This window comes from Moschus berezovskii, chromosome 8 (genome assembly GCF_049115385.1).
Source record: "Moschus berezovskii isolate FMDL1 chromosome 8, NW_MosBer_1.0, whole genome shotgun sequence".
Classification (NCBI taxonomy): domain Eukaryota; kingdom Metazoa; phylum Chordata; class Mammalia; order Artiodactyla; family Moschidae; genus Moschus; species Moschus berezovskii.
In genome coordinates, this window is record NC_142467.1 from 43,419,765 (window position 1) to 43,441,337 (window position 21,573).

The 21,573-nt window shown below is 38.1% G+C and overlaps 1 protein-coding gene across 2 annotated transcripts in view; it reads right to left on the reverse strand.

Annotated features, from left to right (window-relative positions):
• The window catches only part of SGCD (sarcoglycan delta), a 648,169-nt gene that overhangs the window by 102,044 nt on the left and 524,552 nt on the right, over positions 1-21,573 (reverse strand). For both annotated transcript variants that reach the window (XM_055429152.2, XM_055429151.2), the window contains exon 6: positions 11,426-11,498. In XM_055429152.2, the coding sequence (XP_055285127.1) occupies positions 11,426-11,498 (73 nt within the window). The remainder of the gene's footprint in view (positions 1-11,425; positions 11,499-21,573) is intronic.

A 21,573-nucleotide genomic window follows, 5' to 3' on the forward strand; every position in this document is an offset into this window, starting at 1 on the left:
GTGTTTTTCAAGAATAATAGAACAGTCTACTGGCACACAGTTTACATAATAAATGGCAGCTACTGACATTTTAATCAAAATAGAAACAATCATAAAGTCAGGATGCTCTGTGTTGAGACAGAAGGGAGCCTCAACTCAGGAATTTTGGCAGATATAGACACATGCCCAATCTGCTCTAAAAGGCAGAGAGCTTAGCACTTGCTTCATGATGTCCTGCCTGCCCCGACGACATGGATAAAAGTGCAGTTTTATATACCCTTCCTGGTTATGGTCTTATCTTTCGAACACTTTTTTCCCCATATTTTATAGCCTTAAGTTAAAAAGTTAATCTAAAGGATAGAATTTGAATTTTTAAAGAAAGCCACTTGTCTTAGATAATGATAATATGTCACACTGCCTCTCAAATTCAGATAAAAATGGGCTGGCCATTATAGGATGATCAGATGCCTCACTGCACAAGACTGATGACTCGAGCTTTCGTGGACAGTCCAATAATGATTTTGAGAGAAAGTCTTGTGAAATGTTTCGGTTATTAAGGCTTTCCCCCTCGTATCTTATGGACTTAAAAGGATTAAAAATCTAGGACCAGTCTTGGCAAGCACGTTGAGAGCATCAGATCTAGATCATAATTCTAATCAACACTCACTCAAAACTTGCAGATAAAGATGCTTCTGCTCATATCTAGTGGTCCCTGCAAGACACAGAGGAAGACTCATAGCCTGGGAAGCTTGGTAAAGTCATGTAGCTACTTTGTGACTGGCATGATACCCTGTATTGCAAGCTGAAAGTGAAAGTGTTAGTCACTCAGTCATATCCAACTCTGCAACCCCATGGACTGTAGCCTCTGTCCATGGGATTTTCCAAGCAAGAATACTGGAGTGGGTTGCCATTCCCTTCTCCAGGGGATCTTCCAGACCCAGGGATCAAACCTAGGTCTTCCACATTGCAGGCAGATTCTTTACCATTTGAGCTACCCAGGAACCAAATATTACAAGCTGGCCAACATAAAAAGCCATGCTCATCCATAAAAACAAAGGGCATTTCTTTACTGTTCTTACCTGACTTAATTTTTATCTCAATCTTATCCTTTTGGATTGTTGGGGGAAAAATTACTCTATTCTGGCATCCTCTCTGTAATTGAGAAGTTTCAAGTTTCTCATCAGGATAAATAATCAGTCTAAATTTTCTTCTCCCTCTTTCATATATCATTATGGATATGGCAGAAGTGGGCTTATGTGAGCATGTGGTGACAGGAACAGAGCAAGTTGAGATTCTAGGAGATGTTGCTTTGATCTGCATCAGGCTAGAACTTCATGCCTGAGTCCTCGCTGGATAAACTCTCCCTGGGTTCCCACAGTACCCACTGAGCCAGGACTGAATGGTACTGGTAGACCCTGAGATCCGGGCAGGTATCCCATTGTGCCAAACCGGAATGTCTTTGGTGCTCTCAGCCCCACTGCAGTGATGCTCCCCAGGATCAGCCAGTTCACATCATCAGTTAGCCAAGTGCATTCCTTGACACAACACTACATAAACACTTCTACAAACTGCCTTTCCCCCACCTACCACCCCTGGAACTAAATGAGATTCCAGATTGATGACCTAGGTCCCCTTTTCATCTCTTTCCAGTGGGTTGTGGGATCGCCTTACAAGTTGGTTTCCTCCTAGAACCCCAAGTGAAAATGCACAATGGTTTTGACTCTCCTCTGGTTTTGACTTTCCATAAACCCTACTTAACTGGTTTCTTCCCTCCTTGACTCACAAAAGAAAGGTCATCAGGACACATATTTCACCACCTGCTTTTTGTACATTTCCTATCTTCTTCCCACAATTCACCAGAGACCAGAAGAGATGAACTTTCCTCTTCTTCCTGTCTAAATGGGACTCATGAATGTCTGAGCCTCAGTTTTCCCTGTGATGTTATCTGCCATCTATCGTTCTCTGGCCTCTAATGATAGAATCATAATGTAAAGAGCAGATGAACACAGACTCATGGATTTAATATCTTTAAGATGGAATATCTATCACAGATATGAAACTGTTGAGAAACAAGGCAGAAGGAAAGGTGAAAATACCTTAAATATCTCCTATCCTTTACCTCTTGTTGTTCTCCTTATATATTCTAGGAGAAACATGGTGAAAAGGGTAACTGGAGAAAGACTGGGCATAAGGAGGAAAAGGGAAGTATATATAGAAGAACTAAAACTAGTACTGATACTAATAGGAACAAACCAGAATAATGATTGGATGTTGGAATATAGGAGGAAGAGAAAGTGAGGAAGAAAAGGGACATATATATGTACTGACTGGTCTTGAAGATGAACAAGCTGCATTAGTTTTGTGATTTTAAACTGGACACTATTAAAGTCAAGTGGACCTCATTAAGCCCTGGCCTGTGGCTCTCAGATCTTATTTTTCTTGGCATGCACTATGAAATGTGTGAAGAGAAGAGTTGTAAGGTAGTCACAAGCATTTTTGGCAAAATGAGAAAATGGAGACAATACAATGACATGTTAATATAGTTAATTGAGACTGTCCTGTATTCAATTATGATACTGTCTATTATTCTGTCTTCTTATATCCTTTTCTTATATAAAATGCAGTTAATAGTAGATGGAAATACTCCATAGTTTTTTGCTTTTGTCTTTGAGAAATAATTGCTGGTCACCATGACTTGATGGAAACTTTTTAAGGGTTGAAGAAATATTAAATTCTGGAAACTTCCTTCTGAGTTCTTGCACCCCTATGAGACAGAGTTTCTTGAGGGTTCGCCAAATAGGTAACATGTATCAAATTAGTATTTACTGAACTTTTCCTCCATTCTAGGCAGCACTGGGGCTAGGAGAACTTAAGACACTTGTCTAAGTTCACAAAGCAGACAAACATAGGGGCCAAATTCAAAGAACAAGCTCTTCAGGGGAAAGGTTTGGGAGTTTGGGATGGATATGCACACAATGCAATATTTAAAATGGATAACCAACAAGAACCTACTGTATAGCACAGAGAACTCTGCTCAGTGTTATGTGGCAGCCTGTATGGGAGGGGACTTTGGGGGAGAATGGATACATGTATATGTATGGCTGAGTTCCTTTGCTGTCTACCTGAAACTATCGCAACACTGCTAATTGGCTATCCTCCAAAACAAAATAAAAAGTTGAAAAAAAAAAAAAGCACAGGCTCTTGACCAACAGGGACACTCAGTTCAGTTCAGTTCAGTTCAGTCGCTCAGTCGTGTCCGACTCTCCGCGACCCCATGAATCACAGCACGCCAGGCCTCCCTGTCCATCACCAACTCCCGGAGTACACTCAAACTCATGTCCACAGAGTCGGTGATGCCATCCAGCCATCTCATTCTCTGTCGTCCCCTTCTCCTCCCGCCCCCAACCTTTCCCAGCATCAGAGTCTTTTCCAGTGAGTCAACTCGTCGCATGAGGTGGCCAAAGTATTGCAGTTTCAGTTTTAGCATCAGTCCCTCCAATGAACATCCAGGATTGATCTCCTTTAGAATGGACTGGTTGGATCTCCTTGCAGTATAAGGGACTCTCAAGAGTCTTTTCCAACACCACAGTTCAAAAGCATCGATTCTTCGGCGATCAGCTTTCTTCACAGTCCAACTCTCACATCCATACATGACCACGGGAAAAACCATTGCCTATTTCATCATTATTCTATATTGTAAGGCCTGGTATAAGTAACAGTGCTATTATCTGGCTTATTATATTTTTTTCATTTCTCTTTTGATTCACTTCAATATTTGTGCTATATGATCGAATAATTCTAAATCTAATACATGCAAAACAGAACTATAAAAAATTAGTCTAAGTATATGAAGTTAGGGGGTAGAAGAGAGGGAATAAGAAATAAAGAAAATTACAGAACATGTCTGCAAAATGTTTAAAGGGAGAAAATTAAAAAATTTCCTCCACAATGGTATTCCCTCATTGACCACGCACCATAGCTGAAAGCTCAATACACAGCTTCTTACCTCTTTGCTCCCCTCCCCATTCCCACCAGCTCTTTCTTTGTATTTCTGTCTTTGTCTCAGTGTGTGTGTTTCTTTCTCTTTACCTGTGTGTGTATATATTTTTTTAAATCAGCTGTTGACCAATTATTTTTGGTATTGTGAATTTTGAGGAGGACAAAGAAGGGAAGAGGGTTGCCAAGCCTCTAATTAAATGAACCCTAAAGCTCTGACAGACTGTTCTTGCCACTTAAATTTATAAACCACCGAGAGCCAATAAATACTTAGCTGACTATAGACATTTAAAATTACAATTAAAGAAAAATCAATTCATTTTTGTCAACTTGTGGAAGCTTTGCTAATCCTTGTTTCCCAATGAGACACACAAACTTTAAATTCACACATTTCCAAAGGAGTCAGATTGAGTACCTACCTGATTAAAAAAATAAAAGGGCTTTCCTTATGGCTCAGCTGGTAAAGAATCCACCTCCTATGCGGGAGACCTGGGTTTGATCCCTGGGTTGGGAAGATCCCCTGGAGAAGGGAAAGGCTCCCCATTCCAGTATTCTGGCCTGGAGAATTCCATGAACTCTATGGTCCATGGGGTCGCAAAGATTCGGACATGACTGAGCGACTTTCACTTTCACTTTGGTTAAAAAAAAGTCTTACCAAATGGTTAAGTGCATTATTCAGAGCCATAGATATATTTTATAATTTTTCAGTTTTATCATTAAAATCCTGGTAATATTATGGAAAAAAAAATAAACAGTAACAAAACACCACCATACTTGGGACTGTAGAATGGGTTTGCTGTTACTGAAATTTTCAATTCTGAATTCAATTAAATACTATTGAAGTTTGTAAAATTTTCAGTCTTTGTGACCACATTTGAAACTGCATTCATTAAATTTTTTAAAGAACATAGTGTTATAAGGAAATTACAGTCCCTTATGTTTGTAAATAACACAGTAACATTCTTGGGAGCTAGAGAAATAGGTTGGGGCACTTTCCCCTCTATTAAAAGGCTGTAGAGAACCACACTTTTTGATTTCTGAGATGTATCTCTGCCTTTTTTTTTTTTCCTTCTGCAAACTAAAATGTTATTTCCTTTGTGAAGCTTATTTAACTCATTTAGGTAGGTTTTGTCATTCTCTGTGTTTCCTCTGATTTGGTTCATACATCTACCCTAGTAATTTGAAGTTCCTTTCCATTTTATTCTCCTTAACTATAAATTATTTGAGTATGCATTTAGTTCTACAGAGTATTTAGCACATGCCTTGACTCTTAATAAAGTGTTAAAAAAAACACTTGGTATAAACAAACTAAAAAGACAACCCATAGAATGGGAGAAAATATTTGCAAACAAAGTGACCAACAAGGGATTCATCTCCAAAATATACAGCTCACATATAGTTCTATATAAAAAAGAAATCCCAATCAGAAAATGGGCAGACTTCTCTGGTGGGACAGTGGATAGGTATCTGCTTGCCAGTGCAGGGCACTCAGGTTGATCCCTGGTCTGGGAAGATCCCACATGCCTCGGATCAACTAGGTCCGGGTGCCACAACTACTAAGCCCACACTATGGAGCCTGAAAGTCACAATTACTAAAGCCCATGTGCCTACAGCCTGTGCTCCACAAGAAGAAAAGTTCCATAGTAAGTACAGAAAGAAAAGCAGTGAACCAAAACTCTAGCAGAGAGGAAACTACCATTCCTGTAGCTGAGAGTTGACAGCTTATCTGAAGAAATGTCAGAGGCTTAAAATTTGCCTCTTATTTACAAAAAGCAAGCAAACAAACAAACAAAAACAATAGACCAAACAAAACAAAAACTCTCCAACAGCCAAGAAAGGGGTTTGAGGAAACAGACATTATCCCAACAGAAAAGGTATCTAAAATAGTTTGATTTTTTTTTCATGTTTGATTGGCTAGGGAGCTGGGAAACACTGGATGGATATTTCAGTTTTATTTGTTTATCTGAGAAGTCAATCTAAGTATGAATAAAGCTGTGACCTTTCAATTCAGTTTGTTTCCCATTAACAAGACCAAGAAAATCTTGGTATAGAATGTTACTTTTAAAGAAGAGAACAAAAGTTCTCATTAGAAACATTCTAACTGAACTGCAGTGGGAGTTCTAAAGACACATTAACTCCCATCTCCACAAATAAATTTTCTGTTAAAATCCTTTGTGTGTATTTCTCAATCTATAAGACATTCAGGTGACTGCATCCTTTTAAACAAATCTTATATAAAATAAGATTATATGGATACAATGTTAATTTCATGATCATGATCTTCTTACTGCTTCTAATTGCAAAATTCAGACTCAAATTGAAGAAAGTAGGGAAAACCTCTGGGCCATTCATGTATGATGTAAATCAAATCCCTTGTGATTATACAGTGGAAGTGACAAATAGATTCTAGGGATTAGATCTGATAGAGCGCCTGAAGAACTATGAACAGAGGTTTGTAACACTGTACAGGAGGTGGTGATCAAAACCATCCCCAAGAAAAAGAAATGCAAGAAGGAAAAATGGTTTTCTGAAGAGGCTTTATGAACAGATGAGAAAAGAAGAAGCTAAAGGCAAAAGAGAAACAGAAAGATATACCCGACTGAGTACAGAGTTTCAAGAATAGCAAGAAGGGACAGAGAGAATTCTTAACTGAATAATGCAAAGAAATGGAGGAAAACAATAGAATGGGAAAGTCTAGAGATCTCTTCAAGAAAGTTGGAGATACCAAGGGAACATTTCAGGCAAAGATGAGCACAATAAAGGACAGAAGTGGCAAGAATACATAGAACTGTTCAAAAAAGTCCTAATGATCAGGATAACCATGATGGTGTGATCACTCACCTAGAACCGGACATCCTGGAGTGTGAAGTCAAGGGGCCTTAGCAAGCAGTACTATAAACAAAGCTAGTGGAGTTGATGGGATTCTAGCTATTTCAAATCCTAAAAGATGATACTATGAAAGTGCTGCACTCAATATGCCAGCAAATTTGGAAAACTCAGCAGTGGCCACAGGACTAGAAAAGATCAGTTTTCATTCCAATCCCAAAGAAAGGCAATGCCAAAGAATGCTCAGACTACCACACAATTGCACTCATTTCACATGTTAGCAAGGTAATGTTCAAAATAGTTCAAGCTAGGCTTCATCAGTGTGTGAACTGAGAACTTCCAGATATATAAGCCAGATTGAGAAAAGGCATAGGAACCAGAGATCAAATTGCCAATGTCTGTAGGCTCATAGAAAAAGCAAGAGAATTTCAGAAAAAACTTCTGCTTCTGTGACTATGCTAAAACCTTTGATTGTGTGGATCACAAGAAACTGTGGAAAATTCTTAAAAAGAAGGGAATACTAGACCACATTACCTGGCTCCTGAGAAACCTGTATGCAGGTTAAGAAGCAACAGTTAGAAATGGACATGGAACAACAAACTGGTTCAAAATTAGGAAAGGAGTATATTAAGGCTGTATGCTGTCACTCTGCTTATTTAATTTATATGCAGAGTACATCATGCAAAATGCCAGACTTGATAAATCACAAGCTGGAATCAAGATTGCCAGGAGAAATATCAATAACCTCAGATATGCAGATGATACTACCCTAATGGCAGAAAGCAAAGAAGAACTAAAGAGCCTCTTGATGAAGGTGATAGAGGAAGTAAAAAAGCTGGTTTAAAACTTTATCATAAAACTAAGATTATGGCATCTGATCTGATCACTTTACAGCAAATAGATGGAGGGAAAAATGCAAACAGTGGCAGATTTAATTTTCATGGGTTCCAAAATCACCGTGCATGGGGACTGCAACCATGAAATGAAAAGACACTTGCTCATTGGAAAAAAAGCTATGACAAATGTAGATAGTATATTAAAAAGCAGAGACATCATTTTGCCCACAAAGTCCCTTTAGTCAAAGCTATGGTTTTTCTAGTAGTCATGTTCATATGTGAGAGTTGGTCCATAAAGAAAGCTGAGCACTGAAGAACTTATGCTTTTGAACTATGGTGCAGGAGAAGACTCTTGAGAGTCCTTTGAACTGCAAGGAGATAAAACCAGTCAATCCTAAAGGAAATCAATTCTAAATATTCATTGGAAGGACTGATGCTGAAGCTCCAATACTTTGGCCACTCATTGGGAAAGACCCTGAGGCTGGGGAAGATTGAGGACAGGAGGAGAAGGGGGTGACAAGAGGATGAGATGGTTGAATGGCATCACTGACTCAATGGACGTGAGTTTAAGCAAACTCCAGGATATAGTGAAGGACAGGGAAGCCTGGTATGCTGCAGTCCATGAGGTCACAAAGAGTCAGGCATGATTTAGTGACTGAACAAGGTAACAATTTCATAGTTGTGATGAATTTATCGTGAGTATGTTAGATGTCAACATTAGAGGACTATCAGGTGAAGGGTATATGTGAATTTAATCATTTCCATGAATTTTGCAACTCTTCTTTAGATTTAAAGCTATTTATTTAAAAAATGAAAAATAATGTAAAGGGATTAGGCATTTGAAGCAAGAAGTAACCTAGCTTTTTAGGGACAGCAGAGTTCTAGAATTAGCTCAAGGCCACACGGCAGGCTTGCAGTAGGTGCCTGACTCTCAGCTCAGGGCTCTTTCCCCTCCATCCAGCTGCCACTAAGGAGTGACTGTTTCTGCTTCACTGAACAGTTCTCAGTATGACCTGCTGGTGCAAGTCCAGGGCACTCCCTTAGATCAGTCTACTTTTCTACAACCAGAAAACACACCAGTGTTAGGTCAGTAAAACTGATCCAACTTTAAAGCCAGAGGCCAGAAGACTTAGTTAGCCAGTTCATTACCTATTTACTCAATATCCAAGGTCAGTATCAGTCAATAACTGGGAGGAAAAATGCAGCACCATTAGATGGAAAATGTGAAACATTCACAGACACACTGGTCTGGACTAATCTATCTGATTATTCTTTCAATTGGTCAGAGGTTCTGCCACAAAGTGTCATTAAAAAAAAAAAAAAAAACTTCCAGAAGGACAGAGGGGCCAAGTGATCACATTCTAGCCTCCTGATTCAGTTCAAGCTATTTTGCATCAACACAATCTAAACAGGGGCAAAAAAAAAGACCAGTTTTAGGGATACATATTAAAGTCTTTTTATGCTTCCTGTAAGAAAATGTTATTTCTAGCCACTATAGAATATGTTTATCATTTTAGAATCAATGATGAAAAGCAACAATGTCCTGAAATTTTTTTTATTTCATTGCACTAAACTTATATTTACTTGTAAATTTTAGAGGTTTAATTTTTTTAAGGCAAGTTTCAAGGTTTCCAGAGGTTGTGTGCAGAGGACAGGAAGTGCAATCACATCTTTGTAGGAGCAAACACTCTGTCCTCCGTTCTTCAGGATATGGATCTCCACAGTGGGCTGATGCTCAGATATAGCTATCTTTTAGTTGTTTGGTATGATTGTGTTTGCTTTTAACTATAGAAGATTTATTTTTCTGTTTAAAGCAAAATTAGCCTAAATCCCTATTTCCTAAGTCTTCCAGTAATAGTTTGTTGCATACAAAAAAGTCTGTATGATAGTTAGAGTTCAGCTTCTTTTAGACAGCACTTATCTTTGGGCTGATCACTGCAAATTAGTCACTAGTTGTGTAAAAAGCAGACAAAAAATCCAACCCCTTCCTCAAATAAAACCCCCCGCTCCTAAAGAGGACTGTGAAAAAAAGGGAACTGGGCCACCCATTAGCTTGGTTGAAAGAGTTCTTACATTATAGCCACAAGGATTCTGTGCATTTTCAGAGAATGAGCCCCCTCAGAGTTCTAAAATGCAGGATTTTGGGGGTGCATTTGCTTAAAAGATTATAGCTTTAGCACATTAATATGAAACACATGATCTCATCAACACAGAGTCAAGCAACTTCTGACCTTTAGAAGCCCTGCTGAAAAGTTATTCCAGTAAAATGTAAAACGTTGCAGTGTGGTGTGTTATTTAAAAAATACAGCCCATAGTACATGAGATTTTGCTAAGAAAAGGTTCTCACTCCCCACCAATTATCCTCTTCCATTGGCCCGATTGATTTCCCTATATTCATAAAGACTTACAGGCTTGGCAAGAATGCTATGGTTTTGTAATGAGGTGATACATTCTCCACTTACTGAGGACGCATTGCTGTTTAAGGAAACACCTGCTCCAATGTGGCTGCTGCTGTTTTAGCAAAATAGAGATCTTGGGATTGGATGTCAAAGAGAAGATGTGACTTGCGCAACACAGATACATTTACTTACAGTTGATGTCTTTATGAAAGAGTTATTCAGGGCTATTTATGGTGATTTATGACTGGTCTCAATTAAAAGAAATATGAGAAATGGATATCAGAATAAAAGAATATCAGAAAGCTGATATTCACTGAACTCTTCATGGCTATAAGTCCATGGGGCTGGAGAAGACTTTTGAGAGTCTCTTGGACAGCAAAGAGATCAAACTAGTCAATCCTAAAGAAAATCTACCCTCAATACTCATTGGAAGGACTGTTGCTGAAGCGAAAGCTCTAACACTTAGGCCACCTGATGCGAAGAGCTGACTCACTGGAAAAGACCCCGATAATGGGAAAGGTTGAAGGCAAAAGGAGAAAGGGGCAGTGGAGGCTTATATGGTGAGATAGCATCACTGACTCAATGGACATGAATCTTGGCAATGGGAGTTAGAGGAGGACAGAGGAGCCTGGCATGCTACAGTTCATGAGGTCACAAAGACTCAGACACAACTTTGTGACTAAACAACAACCTAAGTCCACAGTGAAAATTAAAGTTACATTAGTATCATCATACCATTTTATATGTGTTTCTTTAGGAGGGCTGGGGGTAGCTCTTTGGTGGTAGGCATGGCTTTCAGGTTATAGCTCTCTCTCTGTCCATCTGTATGTCTATTGTTCTTTTTGTTTACCATAGTTGTTTGCCATAAGTACATGGCATTGAAGAGCCCTTTTCTGCTAAAAGCAGCATGCTTATGAATATCTGATTAACACTAGTATATGGAATATCCACAGAACCTAGTCCTAGCACCAAATCATTCCTGAAAACAGCTCGTTTTATATATATATATATATATAAAAGTATTGTATTTACTATTCAGCTTCTTTTAAACACCACACTTCTTTGGGCTGATTAGCACCAATTACTGACTAGTTCTCTAATATGAGAGGATTATCATATCACAAAATACATCATGAAATAAGCATTGCAAATGAATGAATCTTAAATCTTATTACAAGACTGGCAACCTCTTCCTCCAAACTCTCAGCGTTAAGTACTCAGAAAACATTTTCTCTTGGCTGTAACTTATCTTCACATCCTTTATAACCTCTCCCAGTGTATATACTCATGACACTATGACATCATAGGTATTCAAAATGGATCATCAATCAGTTGTACAGAGAGAGCAAATAGCTACTTAATCAATGCAAACCATAGTCAGAAGTTTACCTTAGTTCCTTGAAGGGATCTGCCCTGACATTAGGTGTCTCTATAGATTTAGGGAACACTGTGCCCTCTGCTCCTGCAAACAAAAGAAAAAAGCAAACAGAGGTTGGAGTGTTGGATGGGTCAGCACAATGAATGGAGTTAAATGCGGTGAATCCTTTATACAAACCAATACACGTGTACCTGCCACTGGCTCTAGGGCACGTCTCTGTGCTAGGAGAGCATTGAATCAACTCATGCAAACAGTCTTTGAAAAAACTAGTAACTTCTTTTGAATGTGTTCTTGCTGAGATCAGAGTAAGGTCATGAGGCAAATACCATATCGACTTTAAAAAAAGATGCCTAAAATGGCATAGTCTGAATCTTGTCTCTCATAAAATATTAACAGTTGTCCAACTGAAAGTGTTTTGAAAACCAGCAACTGGAACTCTGTTACTGCAGCACAGGGCACAAATCACATAACACATATAACATCTGAGCAGTGGGTTAGATGGTGGAGAATACTGTAAGACTGTAAGGTATTTGCCTAATGAAAATTAAGCCAATATTCTTCAGCAAATCAAGTGCTACACTATTATCTTGAAATCTTAAACAAAAGAGAACACTATGAGAGATCAGTTAAAGTTCAGCACTTTTACAATTTGGGTATTAATATTGATTCCCAACCCAATCTTGACATTTAGCTCTTGATTTTGCATTAGCTTTTATCTTTACAATTTGTCAACACCAGCTGAATCTTTCCAGCCATAAAGATTGTGATTATCTGATTTGTCCCACTCTCAAAGTGTCTTAAAATCATTTAAGCCTCAGTTTATCACAGACAATTGCACTGGATATTTGCTTTTCAATTAAACTTAGGCAGTATCCTATACTCTGAAGTAAAGGTGTTTACTTTTATATGTTCAGTGTACTTCTTTGATGCTGTAAGAAGGGATGGAATAATATCTTGTATTCATGTGTGAATTTCAGGAATCCTCTTGCACTGTTATAATGTGTAGAAATCCTCCATTAACCACTATTATTCCAAATCCAGGTTTATTCTGACACATACTAATGAGTCTATGAAAATGAATTGATTTCCTAGCTTTTGTAGCAATTACGGAAACATTTGATAGGTTAACAGACCACAAGCAAAATGAGAAAATTTTTTTCTTCCATAATACTATATATGGTCATTAAAAGAATATTCTGGTGAATGTTATTATTAATAAGATTAATAACATTATTCTGTGAATAATAACTATCATCCTCGGCTAACATTTTTGAATAACTACTACATTGCTAGATACTGTCATATATATATATATATATATATGATATATATATATATATATCATATATATATACGTATATATATATAATTTATTCACTACAACAAGCCCATAAAATTGACAGTTCCAAGTGGCATAGGGGCACTTCATGTGGGGACATTTAAGATCTTTCACTGTCCATAGACACTTTTACTTTAAGATCCCAAATCACATCATTTCAAATATATCAAAATGTACCCACAGCCCCATTAAATTCAATTTTCAGTATAAATGTTCAAGAGAATGTTAAGTTTTATTATGTATATATTATTTATTTTGCTCTTGTGATTGAAGCTTTATTGTGTTCTTAATAACTGTGATGCTTAATTTTACGTGTCAACTTGACCAGATCAAAGATGTCCAGATATTTGACTAAACATGATTTCTGGATGTGTCAGTGAGGGAATTTCCAGATGTGATTAGGAGTAGCATTTGAATAGGTGGTGTGAGTAAAGTAGTGTGCCCTCTCCAATATGGGAGAGGGTCCGAATACAACAAAGTTGAAGAAGGAAGTGTTCAGCCCTTCCTACCTGACCCTATGAGCTGGAACACTGATCTCCTGCTGTCAGTGATCCTGGTTCTCAGACCTTCAGACCCAGACTGGAATTGACACCACTGACATCCCTAGTATTCAGGCATTTGGACTCAGGCTAAACCACACCACTGGCCTTCCTCAAGTCTCCCATTTAACAGACGCTGACTGTGGGACCTCTCAACCTCTGTAAGCGTGAGCCAATTTCTTACAATAAGTCTCTTTATACAGACCTTATTGGTTCTGTTTCTCTAAAGAACTCTGACTGATGCAGTGGCTGAATAAGAATGGGGTAGATTACAAACTACAATGTTGCTTTTGTTACATATGTGTTATATTTGGTTTTACAGAATATCCATTTTCCATCTCCATTTTTGGGATCTTTTGAGGGCACTGTGGAGGCTGCCAAGAAGGAAAAGCAGCCTTGCAGAACAGGACAGTGACTGACACATCAGAAGGTGGCTCTGGGCTGTCTGAAACCCAAGACCATGCCCTCAGCCACCTCTGAGCACCATCTCGCCCGTCACTGAACAACTCTCATCGGCTGGCAAGGCAGTTAACAGGGACTTCCCTTTGACATTCTTAGAGATGCTTAGTTCTTAGTCATTTGAACTCTATTTAAAAATGTCTATATTTCTATGTAATATATGTAATTTAAAGGAACAATTGTATGTCTCAGTAAGGAGAAGATAATTATTTACTTATTGTCTATACTCTCTAGTCTCAGCTCAAATATCTTTTTCCTCTACCAAGAATTCCATGAAAGCTGCAACAGAAAGATTATTACCTGTTTCCAAATCAGCCATCATTGTCTGACACACTCCCATGGCAATGAACACTGCCCATGGACAGCTTTCATCATTTGAATTTTTACTAGAATGCGGTGAAGACTCATGTTTCACCTCTTTCTCATGCCCATCATTTTATAAGGCCTTTGAAGCCAAAGAAGATCTATTTTGCAACTTCTGCAACTGTGCCAAGTACACACACATAGTATAGCATAGACTTACTCAGACCAGTAATCCCAAAACAAAGAATGGCAAGCTCTTATGAACAATGAACCTCAAAAGCTTGGGCCAATTTTACATCCCATCCAAACTGTGCTGGCCCTATGTTCTTGTCAAGTACAGTAACAAAGCTTCATCTGCTACTTCACTTCTTACATCTTGCTGGACTGGGCTCACGAAGTAATCCCTCTATTGTAGCTGAGAGGATTGAGCTCTGCCACCCTTCGAAAGCAATGCCAAGGAGGAAACAGTGTGACAATAGCACATCCAGTACATTTCAGATGCTCATTCTCTGTGTCTGTGCAAAGAAAGAACGTGGTCTCCTTTGGACGCCTGAGCTTGGGTCCTCAGCTCACTGACCTGCAGTCACATCTGCTGCACTCCTCGCTAGGAACATGTCTTGCTCTGTGTCATAGCCTCATCATCAGGCACAGTGCAGGTAAACAAATACTTGTAAGATGACTACAGCGCTCATGAGGTACTGAGCACACACTATTCGGGGTCTACCTTGGAGACACTCATCTCATTTCTTCGACTAGACTAAGCTCAGTGTGGGCAGGGGCAAGGTCCAATAGAGAATACAACCAGACTTGACTTTAGATTTCCAAGACTTCTACTGGATTCATTTCGGTAAGCACTGCCACTTCTATAAGAGAACTAGTTTGCTGCTTTAAAACTCCTCATGTCTCACATATTAAATGAATGTTCACAATCACGACCCAATGCATTTTAACTATACCTCTAAAATAAGAGTATGCTTATAAAGGAATGCTATTTGGGTTAAATATAAATATTTCTTTAAAGTAAAATACAACCTAAAGGTTTGCATTTTCTTTCACAGACCAAGAAACTTGCTTATCCTGCAGATAAGAGAACTAGGGCTAATGGCATGTTTAGCTCGTGGTCCTATGGCCAGTGAGTGCTAGAGCTGGGCTTCACATCTGGGCATCTGACCAAAGAACCCACATTTAGCCATGGTGCCCCAGTGTCAGTGCCAGTCAACGTGGCACTCACTGAAGGCAAGCCAGCAAAACCCAGAGGGGCTGAGCTCTGATAGGTGGAGAAGATGGGTGACTGATAGGCTCTGACGTGGATCAAAGTCAAGGGCATGACATTCAAGTTCCTTCAGCTTCCGTCATCCAACCAGATGCCCTTTGATTTTGTTTTTGCTGGACTTCGGCCACAGGGGTCCATATGTCCCATATGCATTGGAGGACAACTCATGCATATGATTTTCCAAGGGGAGGTAATAAAATCTCTCACTAGCTAAGTGACCTTGGTCATAAATCTCTCTGATGCTCAGTTTTCTTCTCTGAAAAGAAGGGATACTGATAATACCCTCATCTCCCAGGGATCTTGGGACACTCAATGAAATTTCTGGTCCATAGCAATCATCAGATGACAGTTAATAAAACAATACTACTCTTATGAAAATGTCCATGAACCCTATTCTTTCCTCCTCTTATCTGGGTCCTCTATGACTCTTAAAAATGAAATTTTAAAGCATGTACTAAAACCTAGAAACAATTGCAACTGTTTTCATTTGATCACCAGAAAAACCCTGGGAAAGTAGGACTATTAACTTCTGCTATTATGAAGGTAGAATGTGAGATTCGGAGATATCAAGAAATTTTTCTAGGTCACACATGAAGAGGGAGAGCCAGGATTTGAATTCCAGCATTTCAGCTCTGAAACCAATGCCCTTGACCCTACTGTAGACCCTCATTTAGTAGATTAAGTAATTCTCTACTTGCTTATCTTTTATGAAACATGAAAAAACATCCATGTTTACAGCGTCATGTAACACCTGCTAAATTCCTTAACACTTGTCTTCTAAAAATGATTCCCATGTACAATGAAATGAGATAACACATTTCCAAAAAACCATTTATTTCCAAGTCCTATCCAATTTCTTGCTTTCACACCATTTTTCACTTTCCCAATCTGCAGAGTGGACAATCGTCCATCAGGAGGAATTTCCCCATCCCACTCTCTATCCATTCTTAGATAATAAAGTATTATCAATTTTATTATTTCAAAAAGGTTTCTATTAAAGCCATACCCACTGATTCCTTCTTTGACACAATATAATTTACTGGCAATAAATGTTCATAAACAGTTTGAGTGAAAAATCCATAAAGCCATTTCAGTTTTATTTTAAGTTCCATTTAATATCCCTCAAAAATGATTTCATCAATGTGTTTCCATTAGCTGGTTCTCTGCCCAATAACTTAATTCCACACAATCAATCAGGAACTTATAGAGCATGTGACAGGATCTTTCTAAAGTGTTTTGAATCATCATAAAGATCAGCTCAATGGCTCTTTTTTCCTACTAGCACAGGTAGGGGGTAAACTCACCAAAAAAAAAAAAAAAAAAAGTCTCTAATGCACTTTGTTGCCATAGTAACAAAAAAGCCAGCTTCCCTTCTCTGGAAAGTATACTTAAGTTCAGAGCCCATTTTAGTCATGCTTTTCCCTCAAAGTGTTCTGTATGTCAAGAGACCTAAAATCCAGTCCTATCTCGGCAATGCTGGGAAAATCACATAACCCTCTGTGGCCCTTGATTTCCTTCACTATAAAATGAGGGATGGGATGAGAAGTGTCAGAGCTAAACTGTTTTCTCCCCAAATTGAAAATTTTATAAGGTAACAATCTAATCTAAACAGAAGACTGTCTTTAGCCACCTTCATTTCCTACCAGGAAAACAGAGCAACCCTGGGAGTGAGTGAGTGAGTGAGTGAGTGTGTGTGTGTGTGTGTGTGCTCAGTCGTATCTGACTCTTTGCAACCCTATGGATGGTAGCCTGTCAGTCCATGGAATTCTCAAGGCAAGAATATTGGAGTGGGTTGCCATTCCCTTCTCCAGGGTATTGTCCCAGACCAATGATTGAATCAAAATCTCTTCTGTCTCCTGCGTTGGCAGGTGGATTCTTAACCAGTGTGCCCAGGCCTGGAATGGAATATCAAAGGGAAGTGCTAAAAATATCTCAGTATTTAAGGAAAAAGGCAAATTAAAGGAGAGAGACATTTGTTCAATTTAAACTGCAATTAATTAGTAGAAATAATCACCAGAAAATAGATCGTAAGAGATAAATGATAGAGAGCAAAATTTGTTGTAGATGAGACTAACTAAAATAAAAACCTAGTTTGTAACTCTTTATTGAACTAGAGCAAATTCAATTTTATAAAAATAATAAACAATAAAGTGCCTAAATCTGTACATGTTGAAAACAGCCATGGATTAAATACTAGAAGAGAATTTAGATTGCAGAAAATTGGACTTGAGAGAAACATGAGACACAAAAGAAAATATTACATGATAGAAGATATAATTAGTAACACTGGAGATCAAGAAATATATGATAAATCAATTTTTTTGTTGTACATGGAAAAGGACTACTGTTATAGGCACTGATTTCAAGAAAAACTTTTAAAATGGGCAGACATGGTTTACAAATACTGTTTAGAAAACTGATGAAGGAATAAAACAAGCTTAATGGGTTTGCTCTCCTGAATTCCTTCTTGATATACATTCTTTAATATGGACATAATTATGATGAATGCTTTTATATTAATGAAAATAGACTAAAAATCATCTTTTTGTTAAAACCATGGAGCTAAAATGTTCAACAGGTTCCATATATGAGTTAAAATATCTGATGATCACTGTTTGAAGTCAAACTGTTCTAAGTTTTCCAATTTCTGTTGCTTGGATAGATATATCCTGATTGACAGTCCTTAATAATAGCCATATTTTACCTGATAAGATAAGGTTCTATTTTTATATCAATACTAGATTATAAAACAGAGAAAGAATGTCAGTCCAAAAAATAGTGATAAGAAAATAGGAGAAAGGAGAAAGGATGATGTGATTTCTTGAAATAACTGAGAACTGGGAAACCAAAGACCTGATTTTCCATAAACTTATAGCTGACCTTTGGCAATTTACCCTTAGGTGTTGTTTCCCCATTTGTTATACAAAGTAGGGGTGTTGACTAGATGAGGCCACCTCCAGTCCTGCTATTTTACAAACCTCCAGATAACCTAGTTCGATGAACCCAATGGCCCAGAGGGGCAGGGAAGGTAGGCTTGATAAGCCCAAACTGGGATGATTTGGGAGAATGGCATTGAAACACGTATGTTGTCATATGTGAAACGAATCACTAGTTCAGGGTCAATGCATGTTATAGGATGCTCGGGGCTGGCATGCGGGGATGATCCAGAGGGAGGATAAAGGGAGGAGGGAGGTGGGAGGGCGGTTCAGGAGGGGGAACTTATGTAAACCCGGGGCAAATTCATATCAATGTATGGCAAAACCAACCAATATAATATTGTAAAATAATTTGCCTCCAATAAAAAATAAATTAATTACCTAAAAAACAAACAAACAAACAAACAAAAAAAACAAATATGTATTGAGCAGGGCACTGTAGAGGTGAACTAGAGAGACAGGGAGCTTATAGACCAATAGAATGTAGTATATTTCAGGAGTTTTAAGAACCAATTAAATAATCTCAGAAATAAAATATACTAGTAACAAATGCTGATAAAAGACTTAAAAGGAAAATCAAACATGTCTTTACTTGCAAAGTACCTGGAGCCACAGGTTGGTCTGGCAGCTATGTTTCCCTGAAAAGGGGAAGTTTTGCTGATATTTAAGTGTTTAGTAATGACCTAGTCAAGAGAGAGAAAAGATTATACAAACATGGCAGGGTAGGGAAGCTGAGGTCAGTAAGGAAGATTCGTGTGGCCAGACCATATTTATCACAGGTGAGCAGTGTGGAATGACACTTGAGAGACAGGCTGGCCCAGTAATGCAGAGACATGATGAAGGTATATATATGTATGGGTATGTGTGTGTGTATAATGTATATTTTTAAATATATAAATATACATAAATTTTATATGTTATATCTAAATATATATATATATACACACACACATATATATGGCCACATGATATGGTGGCCAAATATATATGAAATGGGTACGTCTCATGGTGAAAGTATTGAGCAGACCTGAGCAAGTTGGCATTTTTCAAAGATTGCCATGGCAGCATGTTATGGTCGGCATATTTGTGTCCCCCTAAAAGTCACATGCTCCAACCGTAATCCTCACCAGAACTCAACCATGCTAGTGCCCTGGTTTCAGACCTCCCAGCCTCCAGAACAGTGAGGAATAAACGTCTTGCTGTTTAAGTCACCCAGTCTCTGGTACCTGTTACAGCAGCCTGATTTGTCTGAGACACTGTATCATGGAAAAGATACTGGTGGAGGGCAAAGGTATATGAGGCAAAGCAGGGCAGACATGACAGGCTGCACTAAAGAACTGGTAGTCAGGTGGAGAAGTGTGGATGAGTTAGGAGATATGTTGAGAGGAAAACCAATGGGATCTAGTGAGGTGCTGGATAAGAGGGAGACAGAGGATGCCCACAGGGCCCAGTGGAACATCTGAAATTGTGGTCAAAGCCAAGTGATTAAAACCCAGAGCCAGCTGTGCCCAAGGCAACCTCACACTTCTCCAGTAAAATCTAGCTTCTTTGACATTTGATATTTTAACATCAATTGAAATTGCCTTTATTCAATAACAGAAGTTGCTCTGCATCCAACTGTATTTTTCCTGTGGAGGTACAGGTAACATGACAAAGAAAAAATCTCTTATAGAGCTTATAAGCATTAAAAGAAAACTATGAACAATGTAATAATTCTCTGAATAATGAACACTGTCTTCTGTTAAAGATAATTTTCTGGTTACTCTAATGTTTTAGCTGAACACATGATCATATGTCTCCTATTGCTTAAAATCTTCCTAAAATACACGAGATAATGGTTTATGCCTCTGTAAGTACAGGCTCGTGACATGGTTACACTTTGATACTTAATTCTATAATGTCTGAGTGAGACCCATTTTTCCTGAAAACCAGTCTTCTCTACAGCATATTACCCAAGGTATGCATAAGAGAGTGAATTGTGGGAGAAATGATCACAGGAAATTCCTTAGAATTTTCCACAGAAACAGTGCTTTTGTATTTAGTTCCTATCATGAAGGTTTGACTTTCTCTTAATAGTATTATTTAGTGAAAAATTCTTTTCAAGGAGTTATGTTTAATCAACAATTTAAAGTGAATCAAGTAATGAATGAGATTGTAGAGTTTTCACAAATTTCAGGATTAACCATTGAATGAGGTTGTCAATTTCTGAAAGCCATCCCACACATGAGCAAAGGACAGAAAGATGCAAGGCAGTAACTTTGAGTGAAAAAAGTCACTTGAAGTAATAACTTAATCCCATTGTGTCTCCTTGGATGCTGGTGGCATTAAATAAACTGCTAACATAAAACATTTGTGGTCATTACAAGTTGTTTCTAGGATATGCACCAAACACATTATTTTTAGGAATCAGGACAGATTTGCCTAACCTAAAAGTACAGATAATTAATTCATTCAACAAATATTTATAGAGGGTCTACTCCATAAATGGGTTGGTGGGAAAACAGATTCAGACTTTCTTCTTTTTGGGATCAAAAAATACAAAGTCTACAGCTACTCTAGCATTGCAATATTTGTTGTCTATAAATATTAAGCAATTATGTAGTATGTGTATGGCACAATGCTAAAGCAATATTCACTGTGAAGCTTTGATCTCTGCCCTTTTATGCAGTATTATTATAGTTAGAAAGATATTCAAGAACAAATTTAAATTGATTTTCCATAATAATTAGTATAAACCATGCACTCTCAATGAGGGTAATGTAGTCCCCAAACATAGAAAAATTGGTCTTGGAGCCAAAATGAATCTTAATCCATTCAAGGATAAAGTACAAATAAACATAAACAGATATACATTATCTATTATACTATAATTTCATTGGAGGGGTATAATTAGGGGAATAAAGAACTGAAATGATTGCTTAGAAGAGTGATATCAGAAAAAAGGGTGAAGAAATTTTAAGCCCACTGCTGAGATCTACTGCTCAGAAAAAAAATCTCGGAAATAGTCCTTTCAAAATATTAAGGCGCATTGGCAATGCAACTGGTTACCAAAGAGTTCTGATGGAGATGTACAATGAGATGAATGTTGTTTTTATGCCTGCTAACACTGGAATGGGTGAATTTAACTCAGATGACTATTATATTTACTACTGTGGCAGGAATCCCTTAGAAGAAATGGAGTAGCCATCATGGTCAACAAAAGAGTCAGAAATGCAGTACTTGGATGCAATCTTAAAAACAACAGAATGATTTCTGTTCATTTCCAAGGCAAACCATTCAATATTACAGTAATCCAGGCCTATGCCCCAAC